General features: G+C 44.6%; 1 protein-coding gene across 12 annotated transcripts in view; it reads right to left on the bottom strand.

Moving 5' to 3' along the window:
- SLC12A8 (solute carrier family 12 member 8) overlaps positions 1–23,299 on the bottom strand; it is a 130,113-nt gene that overhangs the window by 10,652 nt on the left and 96,162 nt on the right. For all 12 annotated transcript variants that reach the window (XR_014262650.1, XM_082458642.1, XM_082458639.1 and 9 more), the window contains 4 exons: positions 15,595–15,741; positions 12,808–13,453; positions 2,445–2,542; positions 1,770–1,887 (listed from right to left, as the gene is read on the bottom strand). Coding sequence is in view for 11 of the 12 variants with exons in the window: in XM_082458642.1 (XP_082314768.1) it covers positions 1,770–1,887; positions 2,445–2,542; positions 12,808–13,453; positions 15,595–15,741 (1,009 nt within the window). In the remaining variant the exon portion in view is untranslated. The remainder of the gene's footprint in view (positions 1–1,769; positions 1,888–2,444; positions 2,543–12,807; positions 13,454–15,594; positions 15,742–23,299) is intronic.

Raw genomic sequence — 23,299 nt, 5'->3', positions numbered from 1 at the left:
TGGCTCACGGGCCCAGTTGCTCCGCGGCATGTGGGATCTTCCCAGACCAGGGCTCAAACCCGTGTCCCCTGCATTGGCAGGCAGATTCTCAACCACCGCGCCACCAGGGAAGCCCCCCTGGTAATATTCTTGTCTCTGAAATCTACTTTGTCTGATGCTAATATAGTCACTCCAGCTTTGTCTGATTTATCTTACCATGATATATCTTTTTTCCATCCTTTTAACTTATTTGTGTCTTTATACTAAAAGTAGGTTTCTTGTAGATAGCATATAGTTGGATCATGCTTGTTTATTCAATCTGACAATCTCAGTGCTTGGACCTTTTAATTGGGAGTGTTTATTTCATTTTATTTTTCTAATTATCTTTTTAAAAATTTTTTAATTAATTTATTTTTATTTTTGGCTGCATTGGGTCTTCGTTGCTGCATGTGGGCTTTCTCTAGTTGCCTTGAGTTGGGGCTAATCTTCATTGCAGTGATCGGGCTTCTCGTTGTGGTGGCTTCTCTTGTCACGGAGCATGGGCTCTAGGTGCGCAGGCTTCAGTAGTTGTGGAGTGCAGGCTTCAGTAGTTGTGGCTCATGGGCTCTAGAGTGCAGGCTCAGTAGTTGTGGCGCACGGGCTTAGCTGTTCCATGGCATGTGGGATCTTCCTGGACCAGGGCTCAAACCCGTGTCCCCTGCATTGGCAGGCGGATTCTTAACCACTGTGCCACCAGGGAAGTCCCTGATTGGGAGTGTTTAGACTATTTAAAATTAGTGTGGTTACTGATATGGCTAGATTTATATAAACCACCTTGCTATTTGTTTTTGGTCTATTATCTTTTTCTCTTTTTTCTAATTAACGTTGATCTGAGTATTTTTAATTCAATTTTATCCCCTTTATTGACTTATTACTTGTAATTCTTTGCTGTGTTAGAGGCATACCTCATTTTACTGCACTTTGTTTACTGTGCTTCTCAGTATTGCATCTTTTACAAGTTGAAGGTTTGTGGCAACCCTGGATCAAGCAAGTCTATCAGGGCCATTTCCCCAACAGCATTTGCTCCCTTTCTGTGTCTGTGTCACATTTTGGTAATTCTTACAATATTTCAAACTTTTTCATTATTATTATATTTCTCATGGTGATCTGTGATCAGTCATCTTTAATGTTACTATTATGACTCGATGAAGGCTCAGGTGACGGTTAGCCTTTTTTAGCGATAAAGTATTTTAAAATTAAGTTATGTACATTGTTTTTTGAGACATAATGCTATTGCACACTTAACAGACTACCATATAGTGTAAACATAACTTTTATATGTACTAGGAAACAAAAATATTTGTCTGACTCGCATTATTGCAATATTCCAGTGATCTGGAACTGAACTCACAATATTTCCAAGGTATACTGGTAGTTTAGTAGTTGCTTTAGGGTTTGTAGTACACATTTTTAACTTATCACAGTCTACCTTTAAGTGATATTTTAGTACTTCACATATACTATAAGAAACTTCCAACAGTATATCCCCATTTCTTCCCTCCTGGCCCTTGTGCTATTGTTGTCATCCATTTTACTTCTACATGTCTTATAAACCTCATGATTTATTATTATTTTTCATTTGTTATAATTTATGCGCATGCCATATTTTTTCTCCTAGACTGTCAGCTCCTTGAAAGCAGGATTTGTATCTGAGTCAGTGTTGGCATTTAATAGATGTTCGAAACAGGTTTTTTTCAATAAATGCTAAAAGAGAAGAAAGGAGGTGGTGGCAAAATGGCTCTGTTGCTTACCAAGGTGAAGCCCAGAACTTGTCCAACCAATGTAGAAATACACAATGGCAGCAACACCCATGTTAACCAGGGTATAGACCCATTGGATCACAAACATGATGAGAAGGGACCCAACAGCCTGTTCAAACAGAAGGAAGGGCAAGTCAGCTAATGGTTTAAACACATGGTAAGCAAGCCACAAGGCTAGGGCCTTAAGAAACAACAGTCCGCTCGTCAACCTCTGAACACTCTACAAGTCTGAATAACTGAAGTTCACTCATAATTCAAAAAACCCCTCTAAAGTAGATATTTGAGAAGACATCCCTGAAAGTACCCTCTAATCAAAACAATCAATAAATAGACATTCTATCCTAGCTCCTTGTTCTACTCCTTTCTAGGAGAAACAAGTTAGAGTAAAATTATGCTAATATGGTGTATCTAGAAATTAGGTGATCCAGAGTTTATCAGGGATGATTAATTATTTAAAAAGTAAACCATTGATTAAAATAAGTGGTTCATTAAATGTAATCTTGCCATATGTAGCCTCATCTAAATTCTAATGTAACAGGCAGTTAAATCACATTGCTCCTAATGAAGACTCTCCTCTTTCCTCCCCCAACTCCCACCCCAAGATCACACATGTATCCACCTGAATTAAGTCTCAAGGACAGTTGAGATCAAAATGAACTTACTCACCCCCAACAGGGAGACCCAGGGGTTGCATATGCGAGTGTAGAAAGAAGTTGGTCTCCTCTGGATATCTTGTTCTTGGAGCCTGGACTTGAGGAAGAAATCTAAAAAATAAATGAGCCAAAATCCTTGGTTACTAATTTGTTACCAAACCCTCTAGTGTTTTTATTAGCAAATACTTATGAGCTCCTCTTCTCCAATTTTGTAACTCAGCCTAAAAGACAACTTCCACTCACCTCAACCATTAATGCCCTTTGCCACAACTGAGGCTTGTCTTTACCAGAAAGCTTACACCTCCTAAATTGTGATTTCAATCAATCTACTCTCAGCCCATCACCTCCATTTTTTTCTCATTCGCTCTGCTGTCTCCCACCCCAACTATTCATAGACCACAGAGGGACCTTCCGTCAACTTGCCCTAGTATGTTTTTCTTCCTATCACCTACCTCCTCTTTTCACTACCCTCTTACCTAGCTTAGATTCCATGATCCAAGACTATCAGCAAGTACTCCCTTGGATATGTTATCTGCTTCCACACTTCAGCACCACTCAGAAGTCTTATACCTAGTCAACTCATTCTCCTTCTCTCTGATGTAACAAATTTCCAACCTCTCCTCTCAAAAGACAGCTTTCATATCCTCTCATCACCGAGTCTACCAACCCACTTTCATCTGTACCCTCTCTTCTGCCTTTCTGTTTTCAGAGTAGATGAACAGTTCTGGCTCCTACCTAAGGCCCATCCCTATATTTGTGCCCTGCTCAAGGATTTTGCTTTTGCTTCGTCAGTTTTTCCATAGTCTACTAGATCATCCCCATCAAATACAAATACACTGTAATTTCTCCCAACTAAAGAAATACCTTCTGGTCACCCTTTAGCTACTGTCCTATTTTTTGGTCTCCCTTATAGCAAAACTTCTCAAAAGAATTGCCTATATGGTTTCTACCTTCCATTGTTTCCTCAACCTACTTTTAGGGTTGTATACACCATTCCACTAAAACGACTCCTCCTAAGGTTGGCAATGACTTGAATCTTTTCAAATTCAATGGTCAGCTCCTCATCTTACTTGACCTTTCAGATAGCACCTGACACATGTGATCACTTTCTTCTTCTTGAAACACATTCTTCTCTTGGTTTCTAGGATGCCTCAGTTTCCTAGTTTTCCTCCTATCTCACTGCCCACTTCTTCTCAGTCTCCTTTGCTGGCTCACCTCCTCCTTCCAACCCCCAAATATTGGAGAATCCTAGCATTCATTCAGTCCTCAGCACTCTTCTTTATTGCAGTTAGGTGTGGCCATGTGACTAAGTTCTCACCAATGGAATGTGAACACAAGTGGTGAGTGTCACTTCTGCACCAGAGTCTTTGAGAGAGTAGGTGTGCTTCTTCTCTGTGCCCGAAATCTGAACATGGTAACTCAGTCTTGATTTTGCTCACTATAAGGACTTAGGGGATGGTGAAGTCATAAAAATGGAAGGACCCTGGGTCCCTGAAGCAATGCATGGAGGAGAGCCTCCCACTGATTTGGAACACCCTTCCTGGACTGTTAGTGCAAGTGAGAAATAAATTTCCATTGTATTTGAGCCACTGTGTTTTCGCTTATTTGTTATAGCAGTTTAGCCTCCCTTAATTAATATACCTCAAAACAGGCTTTAGGTCCTTCTCTTACTTCTATACAATCTATTCCTTACGAAGCCAGTGATCTTCTTAAGGCTGGATCTGATCATATCACACCTCTAGCTACAACCTTCTGTGACCTTCTGTCATAATCACCATGGAGTGCATGGCCCTACACAGGACTGACCTCTGCTTTCCTTGCTATACTCATCTCCTACCTCTCTCCCCCCACCCACTCCTCTCCACTCACCGCTGGACTTCTGCTCTTCTTGGAATTTGCCAATCCAATTTCCATCTGTACCTTTATACATGCCATTTCCTCTGCCTGTAACTCTTCTCCCACATCTCTGCATGGTTCACTACTTTATAAAATTCAGTTCTCCATTAAAATATCCTCTTCTCAAAGAGATCTTTTCTGAAAAACCTATCTGAAACAGAACCACCCTCCCCACTCCAGTCTCTATCCTGTCACCCCACTTTATTATTCATCATACTATTTATCACTTACTGACATCATAGTATGTGTGTTTGCTTATTTTGTGTCTTTCCTGCTAGAATGCAAGTTCAATGACAGCAGAGACCTTCTATGTCTATTCAGCATGTTCCCCACCCCCAGCACCTAGAACAGCACTTGGAATGTAGTAAATGTCCCATACATGAGGCTAAATGAATGACCAATCATCCTAGGTCCCAGAGAAGTCTTCATCCTCTCAACATGTCTGCCTTTACCATATACTTCCAACTATTATACTTAACTTTTATACTTCCATATCTTGAGGGCAAGGGCTGTCTTTTGTACCTCTAAATACCAAATCTAGGCATGTAGGAGTTTGTATATAGGAAGTGCTCAAGAAGTATCTCCTTATTAATTGTGGATTAAAATAAGCTCTGCCAGAAGACGTAAATAGACATTTCTCCAAAGAAGACATACAGATGGCCAACAAGCACATGAAAAGATGCTCATCATCGCTAATTATTAGGAAAATGCAAATCAAAACTACCATGAGGTATCACCTCATATGTCAGAGTGGCCATCATTAAAAAGTCTACAAATAACAAATGCTGGAGAGGGTGTAGAGAAAAGGGAACCCTCCTATACTGTTGGTGGGAATGTAGATTGGTGCAGCCATTATGGAAAACAGCATGGAGGTTCCTCAAAAAACTAAAAATAGAGTTGCATATGATCCAGCAATCCCAATCCTGGGCATGTATCTGGACAAAACTATAATTCAAAAAGATACATGTACCCCTATGTTCATTGCGGCACTATTCACAATAGCCAAGACATGGGAACAACCTAAATGTCCAACAACAGATGAATGGATGAAGAAGATGTGGCACACATATACAATGGAATACTACTCAGCCATAAAAAAGAATGAAATAATGCCATTTACAGCAACATGGATGGGCCTAGAGATTAACATACTAAGTGAAGTCAGACAGAGAAAGACAAATACCAAATGATATCACTTATATGCGGAATCTAAAATATGACACAAATGAACTTATTTACAAAACAGAAATAGACTCACAGACATAGAGAACAGACATGGTTGTCAAGGGGGAGGGGGGTGACGGAGGGATGGATTGGGAGTTTGGGATTAGCAGGTGCAAACTATTATATATAGAATGGATAAACAGCAAGGTCCTACTGTATAGCACAGGGAACTATATTCAATATCCTGTGATAAACCGTAATAGAAAAGAATATGAAAAAGAATGGATATATACATATAACTGAATCACTTTGCTGTACAGCAGAAATTAATACATTATAAACCAACTATACTTCAATAAAATAAATTTTAAAGAACTCTGCCAAGGTGCATGACTGATTTGAATTGATGGCTCTATTACTTCTTTTTTTTTAAAGAAAAGACACTGTTAAGATTGTCTTTGATTACACTGTATACTTTCAACATGTGCAATGCATGATTCATTTTTTCAATCACAGGCTTAGTGAAATACAGCTGCTCCACTGATTATTAAGAAGAAACACTATTGGTGAAGAACTTAGATTTTTGCCTCTCTGAGGTTTGCCAAATGTGAAGCTCACTGTTTCACACTTGATCTTGACCTTGCACCAACTCAATTACACTGTACCCAAGGGAGTTGTGTGTATGTGTATGTGTATGTGTTTTTTGAGGAACTCCAGGGAGAGTCATAGGAAGGGGTGTGTCTTCCAGGCAAGCACAGTGCAGTTTTACACATCAGCAATGCAAGGGAGAATTCAGTCAATGATGCTCAATGACTCTGAATAGGTATGACAGACAATGCAGGCGGGCAATTATTCAGAATTCTGAACAGCTATGGTTTCAAAACCCTTCCAAAATGACAGAAGGAATTTTTTTTCTCTTTTCAAGGATTATGCTGGAAGAAATAAGTCTTACAGACTAGTGGTGTGAGGAGACCGCTTCTCGTGTTAGAAGTACTAGAGTAACAACTGGGAAGGCAACTTTATCAAGCTTTAGTCACAAAACAAACAAACAGGTAAGCAGAACCATGCATTAGGCATGCTAAAAATATCAACTATAATAAACATAATGCATAACATTAAATTGTCTTTTAAAATCTAGTGGTATGTCTAACAAGTTCTATGTTCTCAAAACCCATGCAGAAATAAAGACTTTTTAAGCATGAAGGGGGAAGACAATTATGTAAATTTTTAAAATCACGAATTTAAATAATTTTACAGAAATTGCTTAAAAATCAATATTAAACCATCTCTGGAAATACACTCCATACCTTTATCAGGATAAATAAACACATAGTTCTAGCTGGCACGTACAAACCAAGAATGTGCGCTGATGTGGTTCACAAAGGATCAAGTTTCAGGTTCATGTGGTATCTTATCATGTTGATTCTATAATCTTTTAACCACTTTCCAAATGCTGCACATTTAAGTTATTTCTAGGTTGTCATTAGCACCAACAATGCAGCTACGAGACTCTTGTACATACTTACGGTTTGTTGTTTGGTTTAGGGTTGTTTCCTTGAGATACAATCCCCCTAAGTAGATTTACTAAGTCAGAGCAATTAGACAGTTTTATATTTCTTGTTACATGTTGAAAGCTCACTCTCCAGAAAGAATGAACCAGAGGGACTTCCAGCTACCGCAATGTAAAGGGGTCAGTGAATCCTCTCCGTAAGAGATAGGTATACAACTAGACAAGATCATCAAAAACAATCACTTGGGGCTCTAGAAATTTACCAAACGGAGACAACAAACCAGGAAGTGTTTATTTTTTCAAAAACTGCTGGAGCTGAGGGTAAGAGCAGTGAGAGTCTACAGCCTTCTTCCTGGGCTGCTCCCACCCCCACCCCAGTTCTTACCAGCCTGGAGCTGGCCTGTGTCCGTGTGGCCCAGGAGGCTTCCACCCTCTGCCAGCAGATCTGTGTGTGGCTTGGGAAGCACAGTCGAAGCTGCAGCTCTCCAGTCTCCCTGGCTTTGACTTTTGTCAGTCTCTCTGAGGCTCCCCAAGCAGGGGAATGCGGGGAGATGTAGTCCTTCTGCAGCTCTCTGATTTCTAGGATCTTCCCATTAAATTTCTGGCTCTTCCACTGCTCACCCTAGCTGGGTCCGCTCCCTCAGGCTAGCAAAGCTGAGGATCTCCCCATTCCATTTTCTACTTTGCTCACCACATTGAGCTTATAAAGGCACAACCCACAAGTTTGCTCCCTCTGGCAGCAAAACTGCTGATTTCTGAAGAAATCATGGCCAAAAACCTCCCAAATTTGATGAAAAACTTTAATCAATGGATCCAAAAGGAATGAATCCATCGACATTGCTTCCAGCAATGTGTACATATACCCGATTACCACTGACCTGCTATTTTTTATCTAAATTTTTGACAGCTTAACAGATATGAAATATCTCAATGGTGGTTTAAATTGGACTCATTTAATCAGTACCATGGCCTAGTTCATAATAGACACTGGCCCCAAGCAGCATACACTTTGTGTAGTGGTTAAGAACACAGGTTCTAAAGTGAGATGGACCTGGGTTCAAATTCTAGCTGTCTCCTATCCTGAGCAAGTGTTTAACTTCCCTGAGCCTCACCTTTGTCATCTGGAAAAAGGTAACAACAATGCCTAGATCTGAGCTGAGCTGAGCTAATCCGTGTTAACTGATTATCTCTGTGCCAGGCACCTGGGACAGACTCAATCAATGCTGCCTATTTTTAGCTACAAACAGCATTCAACACTTAACCATAAAAGTTACTTTGTTGAATGCACAGTGAACGAGTCTGGTTTTTCAAATGTAAACTGCGTGTTCATCTCTTCTGACCTCTCTTTAGTAGAATCTGGATTTTGACCTTCCTGTCTTTAAAAATAATATGCTTTGGAAGGTATGCTTTTATCAGTTGTGTTTGTCAGAATAATTGTTTCCTTCTGTGACACTGTGCTGTGCGAATGTTTTTTATTTGTTTAATCAGATCCTTTTTGTCTTTGATGATGTCTTCAGTAGTCAGAACTCTCTCTCTTGCGCAGCTGTTATAAATAAGGAATTTGTGGCTATATAAGGTATCAAATATGGCCCCAAGTTAATTTTTTGATCCATTTGCTCTCAACAATATTTATTCAATAGTGACTTGATTCTTATTATTTTACAGCATCTGGTTTGTCACACATTAGGTTCTTATAATAGTTGAGCTCTTTCTATTCTACTTTACCTGTCAATGTTTAAAATTTTTAGCCAATATTTGTACAACTGCTCATCAATTTAATTAGCCTTTACTGAGTGTCTGTCGAAGCCATGTACTGTGTGGGAATATTGCTGATGAATACAAGGTAGAAAGACATGGTTTGTAACTCAAGGAAGCTCACAGACTGGAGGCAAAGCCATAAAACTAGTATTTCTTCTCCTTAAGATAGGCAAACGACAAGCAGGCCTGAAGAGAAATGTGTAAACAAATGTATAAAACAATGTGATAAGTGTTTATACCACTAGTGTGACGCAAATGTTATGCTTGCACAGGAGAGGAAATCAGGGAATCCTTCTCAGAGGGGGGTCTGAAAAGTCAAATGGATTTTAAACCGTAAGTCGGCGTTTTTCAGATGGAAGCGGGGTGTGATGCAATGTGCGAAGTCAGGTCAGGAAGGAATAAAGAACATGATGTGTTTGGGGCACGTGTCTGGGTATAGCTGGACATATGTACATGGCAGCTGTCATGAGAAAAGTGGCCAGGAAGGTAGGGCAGGGCAGGGTTGCCAAGAATCTTGCAAATCACACCGGGATGGAGGTAATAGATTCCAACGAAGGTTTTTAAGTAAGAGAGACATGATGAGAGTCTTATTTTAGAAAGATCATTCAGTGGACAATGAAAAGGAGAAACAGGATATGGGAGAATCTGGAGGCTGGAGATGAGTGGGGAGATTAACAAGAGTCTGGGCGCCAGATGATAAGGGTCTGAACCAAGGTGAAGGCAGCAAGGATGGAGGAGATGGAGGGGTTTACAAGAGTTCGGGACATTTCTAAGATAGGGCAGCTTCAATGATTAAACGTTGCAAACTGACCACACATCTCTCCTGATAACCCACTGAGAAAACAGAAAAGGCATTAAATAGGCATAAACCTACAAACACAAGGAGAATGAGAGAGGAAAGATAAAAACAAGTCTTGGAAGGTGGAACAGTGACGGAGGAGTGGTAACAGACAGCAGAGTCGAGGAGGGCCAACTCTAGGGCCCACAGAGAGGGTGCCAGCAATGAGCAGCCCAATGCACCCCAGCAGACCTCACAAAGTTCGGACCAGGAAGTACCCGCCCTTGGGAAGTGATACGGTGCAGGGGACTTGTTGCAAGACTGTATATGAACCAGTTGGACGTCAAGTTCCTTTCCTCTGGCCATGCAGCTAGGAAATAACTCCCTCTTTGCCTGACCCCCTCCCCAAGGTATGTGAGGGTTCCTCTGAAGAAATCAAACCAGAGAGGGCCTGAACTTGGAACACCAGGCATGGCAAAGAGTGGGGGGAATGGAGCTAGAAACTGGGGAATTCAATGAAGTCTCTATCCTAAAGAGTGGGAGGCCCCCAACTTCCTTTTGTCACCCGGCTCCCTGAATACAAACAGCCATATGGGGGACCCCCAGGCAAGAGATTAAAGGACTTTTCTCTGGAGGAAACCTCTAGCTAATCACATTTGGGGATCCTCCCAGGAAAAAAGCCAGCTTCTTGATCATTCTACAGTGAGGTGCCCCAACCAATAAGCTCTGCCCAGGATGCAGGTCTTCTAAACAGCTTTTCACTCCTTACTTCTGAATAGGAAAAGAAATCAAAAGATCAACAGACATTTTAGTTAAGCCAATATAAAAGAGAGAGTGAGACCAAGCCAAAGAGAAAAGAATCTAAAGAACATAGGGCAGAAGAAGACTTTAAAGGGAGAATAAGTAATATTACCAGAAAAATAAGATAAGCTTTATACCTATAAATCAAGAATGAGATGATGTTCAACATTTTTTTAAAAAGATAAAGACAAATCAGGTTACAACCAAGAGCTCTTGGAAATTCAGAACAGGAGAGCTGTGGCATAGACTCATTGTTGTTACCCAATCTCCCCTTCCTCCTTAGGGAAAAAAAAAAAAACCCACAGGATTTCATGTGAAGCAGCAATAAAGCCAGCTATAAAGGCATTTCCCAGCCTCTGAGAATACCTAGAAAGGCTAGCGAATCAAGTTCAGAGCTATATAGCCAGGGACAACACTCAAAATGATATGTCAGAGCAGTCTAGTGGGGACACCACAGTGGCATGCACCAAGGTCTAGACACTTCTGACCCTGAAAAGCCCTGATGGTGGGGCCAGGAATGTAGTCATCCTGCAGCCACTATCATGCTTCCAGAGAGTTCCTCAAAGTCCCCATTTCTTCAGGCTCCCAGTTCCCAGTATATGGAGGGCTCATCTCATTAGCCGAGCCTTGGTCCCGTGCCTGAACTCTGGCTGCAGGAGGGGCGGGAAAACTGAGTATCTGACACTTTCAGTTTTAAGAGTGAAAGGCTTGCTGTGCCTCCCACCAAGGCTCATAACACTGGAAATTCTTCAAACACAGGGAGGTCATTCAAGGCTGAGTAGGGGAAAAAAAAAAGACGAAAGTCTACCATGATATCACACCCAACAAATCTTGTCCCCTGGATCTGACAGAGAAGTGTGATAGAGGAATTCCAAGGGAACAGCTTTGTAGCAGACCGAAAGAACTGACAGACTAGAGTGGATCAGGATAAGAGTCATAGGACAGAGGGGGAAAAAAACAAATGGATATGATAAATTTCTGAAGAATTCGAGCATTTGGAAAATAACATTGAGAGGCGTTTGCCATATCTGCCAGAACATCTAGAAAAAAATGATGACACAAAACCAAGCAAATAAAAAAACAAGGCTATTATTAACCCCAGGAAACAGAAAAAGTTGGACAAAAAAGGAAATGTAATCATAGCATAATATATGGCTCAGAGTTAAGCAATATTTACTTAATCATGATAATATGAATACTAGCTATTAGATTTAAAAACTGTGATGTAATTATACTGGGGACATTGGATGAGAAATCAAGAGTGGCATAAATGAGCTAGTCTTCATTTATCATAATAGGAAATCAAGAGATGATACCTGAAACTGACATATCAAGAAGTAGCAATACAAATATATTATCTACGAACATGAAGGTTAACAGAAGAAGCAACTTTTTGGTTGAAAGTGGGATTTTCTGGGAGCGGGACTGGGGAGGCAGAAGAGTCAGAGGGATGGTATGGAAGAGTGGAAACTACTATCTCTGATTATGTGACTTTTCACTCCACTTGGCTTATTAAACTGTACTCACTACTTTGACAAAAATAACATAATTTTTACATTTTTAATAATGCTCCTACCATTAAAAACCACCCACTAATTTGGAGGTAAAGAAGGAAAAGCAGGTGTACGGAAGAACGTAAAGCATTTATTTTTGGACATCTCCTTCTGTGTCGCCTGTCTCCTCCTCTCTGCCCACACTTGTCTGTACAGATCTCAGGAAGCAGGTTAATGGGCTTCAAATACAGGGAGACCTGGCAGTGAAGTCCAGCTGTGCAAGGTATCAGCTCTGAGCATAGTATTGGTATCATCTCTGTGACCTCACTGGGACTCAGGGTTTTCACTGGTAAAATAGAAAATGCTAATATCTATTATATTACATGCAATAATACATGTAAAGCACCTAGAATATGGAAGACTAAAAAATTCTGAGTTCTCTCTTTCTCTCGGAATTTCTCATGCCCCGGAAGCCTCCCTTTGAGAGTCTCTCCCTGTGTCTCTGTGCCTACAGATCTGAGGGAGCAAAGAAAAGCTGTGCTCCTAAAGCACATCTTCTTTCTCTCCATTCCCTCCTGCCTGGTTTGGAAGATTCACCTTCCAGAGTCAAAACACACTGAGTCCTTGCCAGGCAGTTTGTCAAAACACATCTCCACTTCTCTGGAAAGGAGAAACTGGTTTCATTCATGTTGGCTGATTTTTGAGTAAAATGAAATTAATATTTGATTATTAGCCATGGCTCCCAGCTCTAACACACAGGAGTACATAGAAATTTCTGTTTAAAATTAACTATCTATACCAGAGTAGAATTACAAATTCAACTGATATCTGACCATAACTTTTAAAAGTAAATACCAAACAAAATTCACAAGGATTTTAAACCCAGTTATAAAATGAACTAAGGACTTGAAAGAGGGTGGTGATAACTGAGTAGTCACCCAAATTAGGAGGCCCCATGTGATTCCCAAGCACGCACCTTCTCTACTCGGCCTGGGCTGATTACTGGGCTCAGGGATGAGTTGCCCTCCGCAGGCTCCCCCAGGCCGAGCCCCTTCACTTCTGGAACTCGCCATGTTCCCATGGGGCCCCTGCCCCTCCCAGGAGGCAGTAGGCCATCCGTCAGAGCCTTCAGGAGGGAAGGAAGCAGGAGACCTGCGGTCCAAGAGGAAGCTCTCTTGGAGGGTTTGCTTGGTGGCCTTCTTGGTCTTCCCCTTCTCATTCTCTGGGATCCCGTGGCTCTCTCCTCCCCCGGGCTGGCTACTCTCAAGCTTCCTGGTTAGCTGGAGGAGCTGATCCATGTCCTTGGTGAATTCTAGCAGAGTGCCCTCGGAGAGGTTCCAGGCAACGCCCTCCGAGCCACAGCTGGGAGCCTTCTCCAGGAGCAGGTGCTCAGAGCAGTGGGGAGCTCCCAGGCCCTCCCCGGGCACCGACTCAGGCACCTGTGGGAGGCTGCAGGCGCCCATGGACAGGGAGAAGTAAGAGTAGTCCACCGCGATGTATGTCAGCATGAAGTTGATGGTGACGATGGGGGCCAGGACGTTTACCTGACCCACAAGGACAAAGGCCATGGTCACCAAGCTGGTCAGGCAGATGGCAGCTACCGGTGTTTTACTTGGCCCTTTCTGCAGAAACAAAAATAACACGCAAGACCATGAAATTTCAGAAGAAAATCACAGTATATGATAGAAACAACTCATAATGACTCAGCCACTTCTCCCACGTGACTCTTGGTGTGTTAATAACTGGTCATCTACAAACTTGGGATAATGACATCCGACCCACGGGGTTATTGTGAGATCCGAGCTAATGCACATGAAATGCTTGACGCGGCCCTGGCACACAGTGGGCACCCAACACATCCAACAGGCATTAACTGTATTAGTAACTACTAATATGGGACAATACTATAGAACATGGATTTCACAAATATTTCTCCTTTTGTCTTTCACTGGGTTTAACACCAGCCTTGGAAATCAAAGAAGTGCAAAATTGATTCTTCCCATGCTTTAATGGCGAAAATGACCTTAAGGGGAGTTGCAGACCCTGGAAGACATAGCAGAATCATTGGTGGCTGAGGTGGGGGAGTTCTGATACTAAACATGCACATGCATGTTCTCATACACACACATTTATGCGCATCTGTTATTAATGGAGGGGAGTATGGTGACTTTCAGAAGGACAGGAGTGGAGAAAATGCATTAACTCCATATAACCTGTCACTCCACAGGAGCTATTCCTTACAGTCACCGACACAGTTCTTGGGCCAGAAGCAATAGTCGCTTCTCAGTCCTTATCTTCTTTGGCCTAAGGATTACATTTGACCCAGCTGCTCACTCCCTGGCCTCCTCACTTCTCTTGGTTCGTCTCCTTGTCATTGACTGCTCCTTAGTCTCTGTCGCTGGCCACTCCACGTCTCTGAAATCTGCATTTAGAGCAATCCCCAGCTCCATCCTCAGTCTATGTTCCCTTCTCTTCTCTGTCTATGTTCCCTCTCTAGGATTTCAATCAGGCTCGTGGCTTTAAATACTAGCTTAATGCTCTCAGCTCCCAAATTTGAATCTCCAGCCTTAAATGTTCCCCTGAAATCCAGACTTAAATATTCAACTATCTGCTCAACATTTCTGGTTGATGTCTAATAGGATCTCAAACCTAATATTTCCAAAACCAAACTGCTGATCCTCCAGTGTCCTGCCTGTCAAATCTACTCCTCTGCATTTTCTCCACCTCAGAAAATGGCCACTCCATCCTTCTAGTTGCTCAGTCAAGCAAAATTCTTGATGTCTCTTCTCACTCACTCATTCTCCTCCAGTAAATATTATCAGTCTTACTCTCAGGATAGACACAGGATCTAACCACTGCTCCCATCTCCTTTATACCAGCACTCTGTGATGGAAGGGGCAGGCACATCAGCCACTTTCAGATCTGACCTGTGAACCTCCCAGGTATGTTCCTCCAAGCGCGTTCCCCTTACTGAGGGTTGGAACAGAGTGCAACCTTCAAAGTCACAAGATGAAGATAGTGAAGTCATCATGGCCTGAGTCTCTGAGGATCGGAGGCCCTGTTGACTTGAAACACCTTCCCTAGAACCTCAGAGTAAAGTTTTTTTAGAAAAAGGAGTAAAAATACATTTTATTGTTTTTGAAAATTACATTTTGGGGTATATTTGCTACAGCTATTTAGCATACTCTAACAATAAAACTACCAAGGATAAAGTAAATCCTCATAAACTAACAAAAACTTAAAAGGAGGGTCTTAGGTAAGCGGAAGGAGGTCTTAGGTAAACTAAGACCTAAAGTTGTATTAGGGTTTGGGCCGTGATGACTAACAGAGAGCCCAGAGACCAGAGGTGTGAGAAATCATCCTAAAGCAACCCCAAAGGGAAGGTGAACCTCCAGGATACAGTTAGAACTGCAAGGACCAGCTCCCCTCCTCACCAAGAGATTCTTCCCTCTAGGCTAACCTTGGAGGATCCAGAATTTATTTTTATTAAAGGTTGTGGCACTCCCTCTCCCTGCTGTGCAGGGTCCACAGTGCTATGGTGACGGTTAGCTAACCCAGCGCTAAAGGGCCCTGGGTGGTTGTGACACTGACAGACACATTGTCCATTGGCCCCAGACTAAAGCAGCCAGAGGACAGGGGTGCATTCTTGTTTCTCCCCACCAGAAGCGGACCAGCGGCTCTTATCAGAAAGACTTAAGCAATTTATTGGCCAACGATCAGGTTAGTGGCAAAATGTACATTTCTCAAAGAAAAGGTCACTCACCCCTTGCCCCAGACAGGCCAGCGCAGGAATCACCTTCTCCCGGGCAATGCACTGCAGGATCCGAGGTGCTCCGTACAGGCCTCCCATACAGGAGGCCAGGGACGAGATGTATAAGCCCAAAAGGAACAGGAAGCCCACCAGGGACACCTATATGAGGAAGCAGCTTCATCATCCAGTGTCAGACCTGCTTACGTACCTTCCTCTCCCCCGGCACCCGCCCACCCACACCCCATCTGACCATACATCCTCTAGATGCAACATCCCGGATACATTTCCAATACCCCAGCCCCACCCCACTTCCTTGGCGCTGCTGCCATTTGAGTTTGACCCACCATCACTTCTTGTACGGACTACACAGAGGTTCTGAAACTTGAGTGTGTGTCAGATTCATCCGGAGTGCTTGTTAAAACACAGATTTCTGGACCTTACCTCAGAGTTTCTGGTTCAGTAGGTGTGGGGTAGGGCCCCAAATCTGGATTTCTAACAAGTGCCCAGGTGATGCTGATGCAGATGGTCTGGGGACGATCCTTTGAGAACCACCACCAACAACAATGCTAAGTGGCTACGCTCTGTCCCCAAGCCTCTGCCAGTGTGACCTAAATGCACATCTGATCATAATGCCCCTGCCATAAAAACACCAATGGCTCTCTACCCCCCCGGCACACCTGGCTCTTCCTGGTCTGTGACTCTTCCAGCCCCACACCCTGCACACTCAGTCTATCAGCATGATTTCTCTGCCTGCTGGAACCCTCTGTCCACACCCCTAATCTACTCATTGTCTGTCTCTTAAACTCCCAACTGTGCTTCAAGACTCAGCACCAATCTCCGCTCCTCCATGAGGCCACCCGCAGCCCGTTACCAGGCGTGCCTGGCGCTCCTCAGGGCTCCGCTGCACCTCGGCGTGAGGTTGGGGAGCCCCGGGCACGCCATCGCTTCCACTGGCCTCATTTCCGCAGGGCTCCTGTCTGGCTCATCCTGGTCCACTTGGTGCCAACACAGAAATATAAATGCTGAGCAAGAGAATGAGATCCGGGACCCACACGGCCCAGAAGGCACCAACAACAGATAGAATAAGAGAGGGCAGCGTTGTTCCGCTTGGGGTCGCCTCGCACAGATCGGTGCTGCTGGCCGTGCAGCTGTGTCCCGCACTGTCTGTCAAGAATCTCTCTCTCCCTCCCGAGCTGGACCTCATCTGTACCCGCACGGAAGTCTCTCTCTTTTCTTGAGTATTTGAGGTACCTTCTCCTTTCTACTTTACTTTAGGCAAATGCCCCGAACCGCGTACTCTAAGTGCTTCATTGCCCAACTATCACAGTTGGGTTAGATTTCATTTTCAGTTTTGTTACTTACACCCTTCTCCATGAAGACTCTCCTCACCCCAGTTTTTACTTCCTTGCTTTAGCAATGCACTGGGTCAGTGGCATCAAGCTATACTGAACACTGGCTAGACCTCTTTCCTGGCCCATAAATTATCACCAGAAACCTGCATCAGCCAGGATTCTTGACTGGAAATATTTTTTTTTAACAAAAAATTTTTAAACTTTATTTTAATCAATTTTTTTTTTTTTTTGGCTGAGTCGGGCCTTAGTTGCGGCACACGGGATCTGTCGTTGCAGCACACAGGCTTCTCTCTAGCTGTGGCATGCAGGTTTTCTCTCCCTAGTTGTGGCACATGGGCTCCAGGGTGTGTGGGCTCTGTAGTTTGCGGAGCGTGAGCTCAGTAGTTGTGGCACGCAGGCTTAGTTGCCCCGCAGCATGTGGGATCTTAGCTCCCCGACCAGGAATCGAACCCACGTCCCCTGCATTGGAAGGCGGATTCTTTACCCCTGGACCACCAGAGAAGTCCCTGGAAATATTTTTTTAAGAATATATTTGTAGGATACTAGAGGGTCACAGGATCGATCATCAGGAGACTGAAAGATCAGGCTTGGGTAAAGGCAAGACCCAAGGCTGGAGGCACATTCAGACTCCTGAACAGGAGCAGTCTGACCAAGCTGCGACCAGCACCTGCTGCCCTAAAGATGAATTCTCACCATCCCTTTATCTTTGCCTCATTCATTACATTTGGAGCATCTGATGGGCCCAGCCTCAGTCACATGCCCTACCAGGGCCACAAAGGGACAGGCAAGTGAGAGTCTGGTCATTTGGACTCCTATAATATTAAATGGGGCTCACTCCCTTCAAGACCCCACACAGGAGGAATAACCCCCAAATGGTCACGGAGGACAGAAGTTTGATGGACAAGACTAAGGTCCACTATAGAGCCTACATTTTCCTTAATTCAGTGTGGATGACTTCTCCCTAAATGCATGACCTCATCTTCATCCCCAATGAATCTCTCCTCTTTTCTTCAATGTCATGGGTATCTTACGACTATCCCACTCACACCCTTCTTACCACTTTACTCCTAGAAGAAATTAACATCATCTAACGTTTCCCTCACTTTATTTGTATGCTCCAATGGCATGTTATTTCCTACTCTGTAGTACAGTTAATTACGCTCGTGGCCCATCTTGCCAGCGTGCCATAAACTCCTGATTCTCATGCATCTTGGCCCCTCCCTGCCACACCTAACTGAGTCTGGCACACAGGGTTCAGCAAATGCCCGCTGAAGTCATAAAGCTTCACGACTTCACTGTGACTCATGCCCTGGATGTCTTATAAAATTGTCAAATAAACTGGTCCCAGTATCAATCCCTGATCCATCCTGAGATACAATCATTCATCTGTAACCTTTGTTTCTGTCTTCTCTGTCTGTTGACTTTTTTTTTTTCAATGGACTCTGTGATGAAATTTTATCAAAAGCTTTTTTTTGAAAATCTGACCTAGTAGTTCTACACTCTGGCTATACACGAGTCACCCCAGAAATTCTGCTTTAATTAGTATATGGGACACAGACATGGTTGATTTTTCAAAAGGCCTCCAGTGATTCTAATGTGCAGTGAGGGTGAAAGCCACTGGGCATGGTACACTGTCTTCACTGCATCCTCCCCTCAGAGAATTCTCCAGCACAGGCAGGCATGGTATTTCCTTGCAGAAATTTTACTGCTTCTTATCCAAAAGGTTATATACATTTGAGTTTAAAAAAAAATTCTTGGGACTTCCCTGGTGGTACAGTGGTTAGGAATCTGCTTGCCAATGCAGGGGACACGGGCTCGAGCCCTGGCCCGGGAAGATCCCACATGCCGCGGAGCAACTAAGCCCGTGCGCCACAACTACTGAGCCTGCGCTCTAGAGCCCGCGAGCCACAACAACTGAGCCCGTGCGCCTAGAGGCCGTGCTCCGCAACAAGAGAAGCCACCGCAATAAGAAGCCTGCGCACTGCAGCAAAGAGTAGCCCCCGCTCACCACAACTAGAGAAAGCCCACACGTAGCAACAAAGACTCAACGCAGCCAAAAATAAATAAATAATTTTTTTAAAAAAATTCTTTTTCAGGGACTTCCCTGGTGGTCCACAGTGGTTAAGACTCAGTCTTGCAATGCAGGGGACACCAGTTCAACCCCTGGTCGGGGGAACTAAGATCCCACATGCTACAGGGCAACTAAGCCTGCACGCCACAACCAGAGAGCCCACATGCCGCAACTATAGAGCCCACACACTCTGGAGCCTGCATGACACAACCAGAGTCTGCGTGCTGCAACTGATAAGCCCATGTGCTCTGGAGCCTGCGTGCCACAACTAAGACCCGACACAGACAAAAAAATAATAATAATAAAAATAAATAAATAAATAAATATGTAAAAATAATTCTTTTTCATTTATAGCCTGCCCATTTGCAGTGGACATGAGTGGGAAGAAGACTGCCCAGGCTGGCATCCTTCAGTGATGGAACTGACCAGAGGAAGTCTCTGGCAACGTGAGATTGTGATATGGTGACCTCCATCCTGGCCAGCCTCCCCACAAATGCTCCCCAGGATCCCTGCAGAGCCCTGGGGCTGAGGGCCAGAGGGACAACTGTCCAGGTGTCAATTGTGGACTTATGTCCAGTTTGTCAATTGTGTTTAGAACGGCCTGCTCACTTGCCACTCTTTTATATAAAACTGTTATTCAGTCAATTTTCTGAAAAGTAAATGAAATGTTGGTCCTCGTGGTTGGATATATTATAACAACTCCATTCTCTTTCTCTCTTCCACCTGAGTCCTGCCCCTTCCTTTCTCTCATCCATCCACCCATGTAGGGAGCATTTCCTGAGGACCGCGTAGATACCTGGCATAGGGCAAGGTTTTACAAGTACAACAGTAAACTCCACAGCTTTGCCCCCAGCCGCACAGAATGTAATCATTTTCTCTATTTGTATGGGGCTGTAAACTTGTTACCTGTGCCAGTGGAGGTGGAAGTAAGAATCTATTTGAGCAGATGTGTGTCAACAGTTCTTCAGGAAAAAGTAAAATGTGCCCTTCTGTCATCCACTGGTGTGAGTCACCACAAAAAGCTGTCTTTCTAAAATATTATCTGGGGTGTGAACTACCCTAATTTCTCTTTTTGTAACTACTGATGAAAATCATTAATTCATCTCTCTGCTCTTGGTATTTGATCCCAGCTTCCATTGGAGCTCCAGTCATTGAGAGAGCCCACCAACCTACTGGCTGCTCTCTTCCCTTGAAGGACTGAATTTAAAGTCATTTCCAAGGTACTCACTCTGCCTCACCTAATTCCTGTGGCCTCTTGACATTACTGAGGAGTACATCCTGACACCTGTACGATCCCAAATGTATGACTATGGCGATGCCTCAGCAGTTCCCTCTTTCTGGAGACATGAGTTTTCTAATACTGTCCTCATTCCATGAGTTGACCAACGTCGCAACTTTCAGGCAAGTTTTCTCTCTCACTTGATAGACACTTTCCAGAAGGAAACAAAGTTGGCTTCACTTCCTGAGAGGCAGAGCTGTGTCCATGATGGAGAGCAGAGGACAGGCAGGCAGGGCTGGGCGGCGGATGCTGGGCTGCGCTCACCCCCCCAGCCACGAGCCCTGCCTCACCCCAACTTCCCAGGCGTAGCTTGTGAATGTGGGAAGCTGTGACTGTCTAATCCAAGAGTGATGAGAGTTTTCCCCGCAGGATACCCCATGTTTCACAAACATGCTTTGAGCATACTGTTCCTACTTAGTCTGTTCTTATTTTGCTAGTTAGCAAGCCCCAGGGCTCCTAAAATACTTGGTCTTTTTGACGTGTAATAAACATTTTTTCTTGGGCTGCATACAAGTTTATTCTGAAAAAATGATTCAATCTATTTAATTTTACCCCTACTAATACCTGCTCTTTATACAACTCCTTTTTCTATAACCAAATAACATTGGGATTGACGCTTTTGGGGCTTTTCCTATTCAGTTAAACATGTGGATTCATAGGAAAAAATGTCCCCATCCAAAAATGTGTCCTATCTGTAAGGGTATCCCCACAAGGAGTGTGTAGGGAGTCAAAATGTAATAAGCACCTACTATGCACCAGGTATTGTGCTTTACACAGACTACCTCAGAGCCACCTTGACATACTCAGGGTTTTTTAGAAAGTGTAACATTAGTGAGACTGACACCCAACATCCAGGAAAAAGTTCCTCTGGGGCAGGGATATAAAGTGAAAAGAAACTTCTGAGAGAAACCATGGGCTGGGAAGCCAAATAATTAGAAATAGATCAGAGAAGCTGCAGGAAACCCAGCAAGAAACAGATGAACTGACCAGCTGCAGGTCAGTGGAAAGGAATCCAGGGCAGCCAGCGGCCACTGAAGATAATTGTTCTGGCAGAAAAAGCTCGCGAGAAAGAGAGGGACGTGCTCAGAGGAGCTTCATGAGGAGGAATGCCAAGGGGCAGGATGCTGGAGGTCCGTGCCCAGCCCTCGGGGCACACAGACCAGACGGAAGAGGCCTTGCTTCCTCGGGCCCAGGAGAGCTCAGAGAGGGGCCAGCTCAGAACCCAGGCCACAGCTAAGATGTGAGGGAGAGATGAGCAGTTTATTAAAACCACATCAGGGTGGCAGGCTGTGTCAAGGGACCACGTGAGGAGGCCACACCTGTACCTGCCAGCCTCTCACGCTGCACCCTCCCATCCTCCAGGTGCCATGAGTACAACTGTCTGTGGCCCAACTTACTGCCCAAGTATAGTCCCTGCTACTGCAGCCTGGTCAGTCCCAAGGAGGGATGCTGAAGGGCAAGAAAGGAGAAAAGCCGTGTTTCATGGCTTTGGGGGGGAAATCCCACATGGTCCCCTTTGTAGGGGGACCACAGGGGGCAGCGCACCAGGGCGCTGCTGTTGTGGAGCTGCCCTGGCTGGTTCCGTCTCTTCCCTCACTTGCTGCGCTGGCCCCTGCTTGCTACTGACAATCAAGAACACTATCTTTTCTTTCTTTCATAGGTTTTACAACAGCCTGTTCCGGGAAACAGTCTCCTGTCCTCTCCAAAAACCAACTGTCCACCTCTCACCCGGTATGCGCGTAGTGACATTCCCACACGCATTTGCCAGGCACGGTTTGGCAGGTGTCCCCAGCCCCAGAAGGGCTTGCCTGCCTAGCTGTTTTAGTGCCTGGGACAGGTGGCATTTCAAACAAACTCCACCCCCTCCCTGACCCCATTCACGAGTCTATTATTAGTGGTGGAATCTCCACCCACGAAGTCTCCCCTGCGCTGTCCGTGGAGACGTTCTTACTCGCTTGCCGTTGTGGCCTTCCTCGGACACAGGCTGCCCATGCTCCCACACACCCGCTCTTAGCTTCCCTGCAAAGCAGGGGAAGGAGCGGAGAGAGGAGACCCCGCCCAGGGATCACTGGCCTCCCTCCACCCAGATCAGAGTCTCTGGTGGTTGAAGGGACCTCCGTGGGGGAATCCACGAGGAAGAACCGGCTCGTGAAGCGGCAGAGCCAGCTGGCCACTGGCACGGTGCAGACAGCAGCCGGCAGCTCCCTCGGGCCAAGGCCCAGCTGCTCCTGGAGGCCTTTAATCCCTCTGATGCGGCCAAGCTTTTCATTCCACAGTTAGAGAAGAGGCTCCTGGGAGATGAAACGCAAGACGGCAGCGAGCACGGAGGTATAAATGGGGGAAGCTGATGTTGATTCCTCCCCTGAGGGTAAACCTTGCTCGCCTCGGGGGGTCTAAGACCTTGGGCCCTGGGAGGTGGGTGTCAGCGCTCTCACTACCCGAACTGCTCCCCCTTTTAAAACCTGCTTACGCGGTAAGGCCAAGACCCCCCATCTCCCAAAAACAAATATCACCTTGACACCGGCGTCTACATGCCTGAAAAAGAAACCTGTGGTAACGTGAAAATCAAGCCCAAACGTAGCTGTAAAATGTAAGTTCAGAGCTTCCGGCCCCAGGTTGCCCCAAGCAGTGCCCCTCCATGTATCTGCAAGGCTGCTTCGCAAAGCCTCACACCAGAGAAAAGGGTACTTTCTCCTACATATGAGCAGTGTCACTCAGGAGTTAACTGAGTGAGAAAACCTCCCTAGCCTGGCGCATCTCTCTGATACATGACAGGAATCTCAGGGCCCACTTTCCCCCCAGGGAACTGAAGGGAAGATAGGAGTTTTTGGGGATTTCCAGAAGAATGTGTGGAAGTCTTATTCTCCTGGGTTCTAGAGATGCCAAGTGAGTGTCCTTGACTGTCACATGACCTCCAGCCTGTTACGGGGCTGCTGTGGAACATCAGGAATTCGCTAATCTTCTGCGGGCAGGGTGCAGGGCTCAGGAAACAAAGACACTGCAGCCAAATCCACC

This window comes from Balaenoptera physalus (assembly GCF_965194825.1).
Source record: "Balaenoptera physalus genome assembly, chromosome: 4".
NCBI lineage: Eukaryota > Metazoa > Chordata > Mammalia > Artiodactyla > Balaenopteridae > Balaenoptera > Balaenoptera physalus.
This window is presented reverse-complemented; position numbering and strand designations above follow the sequence as displayed.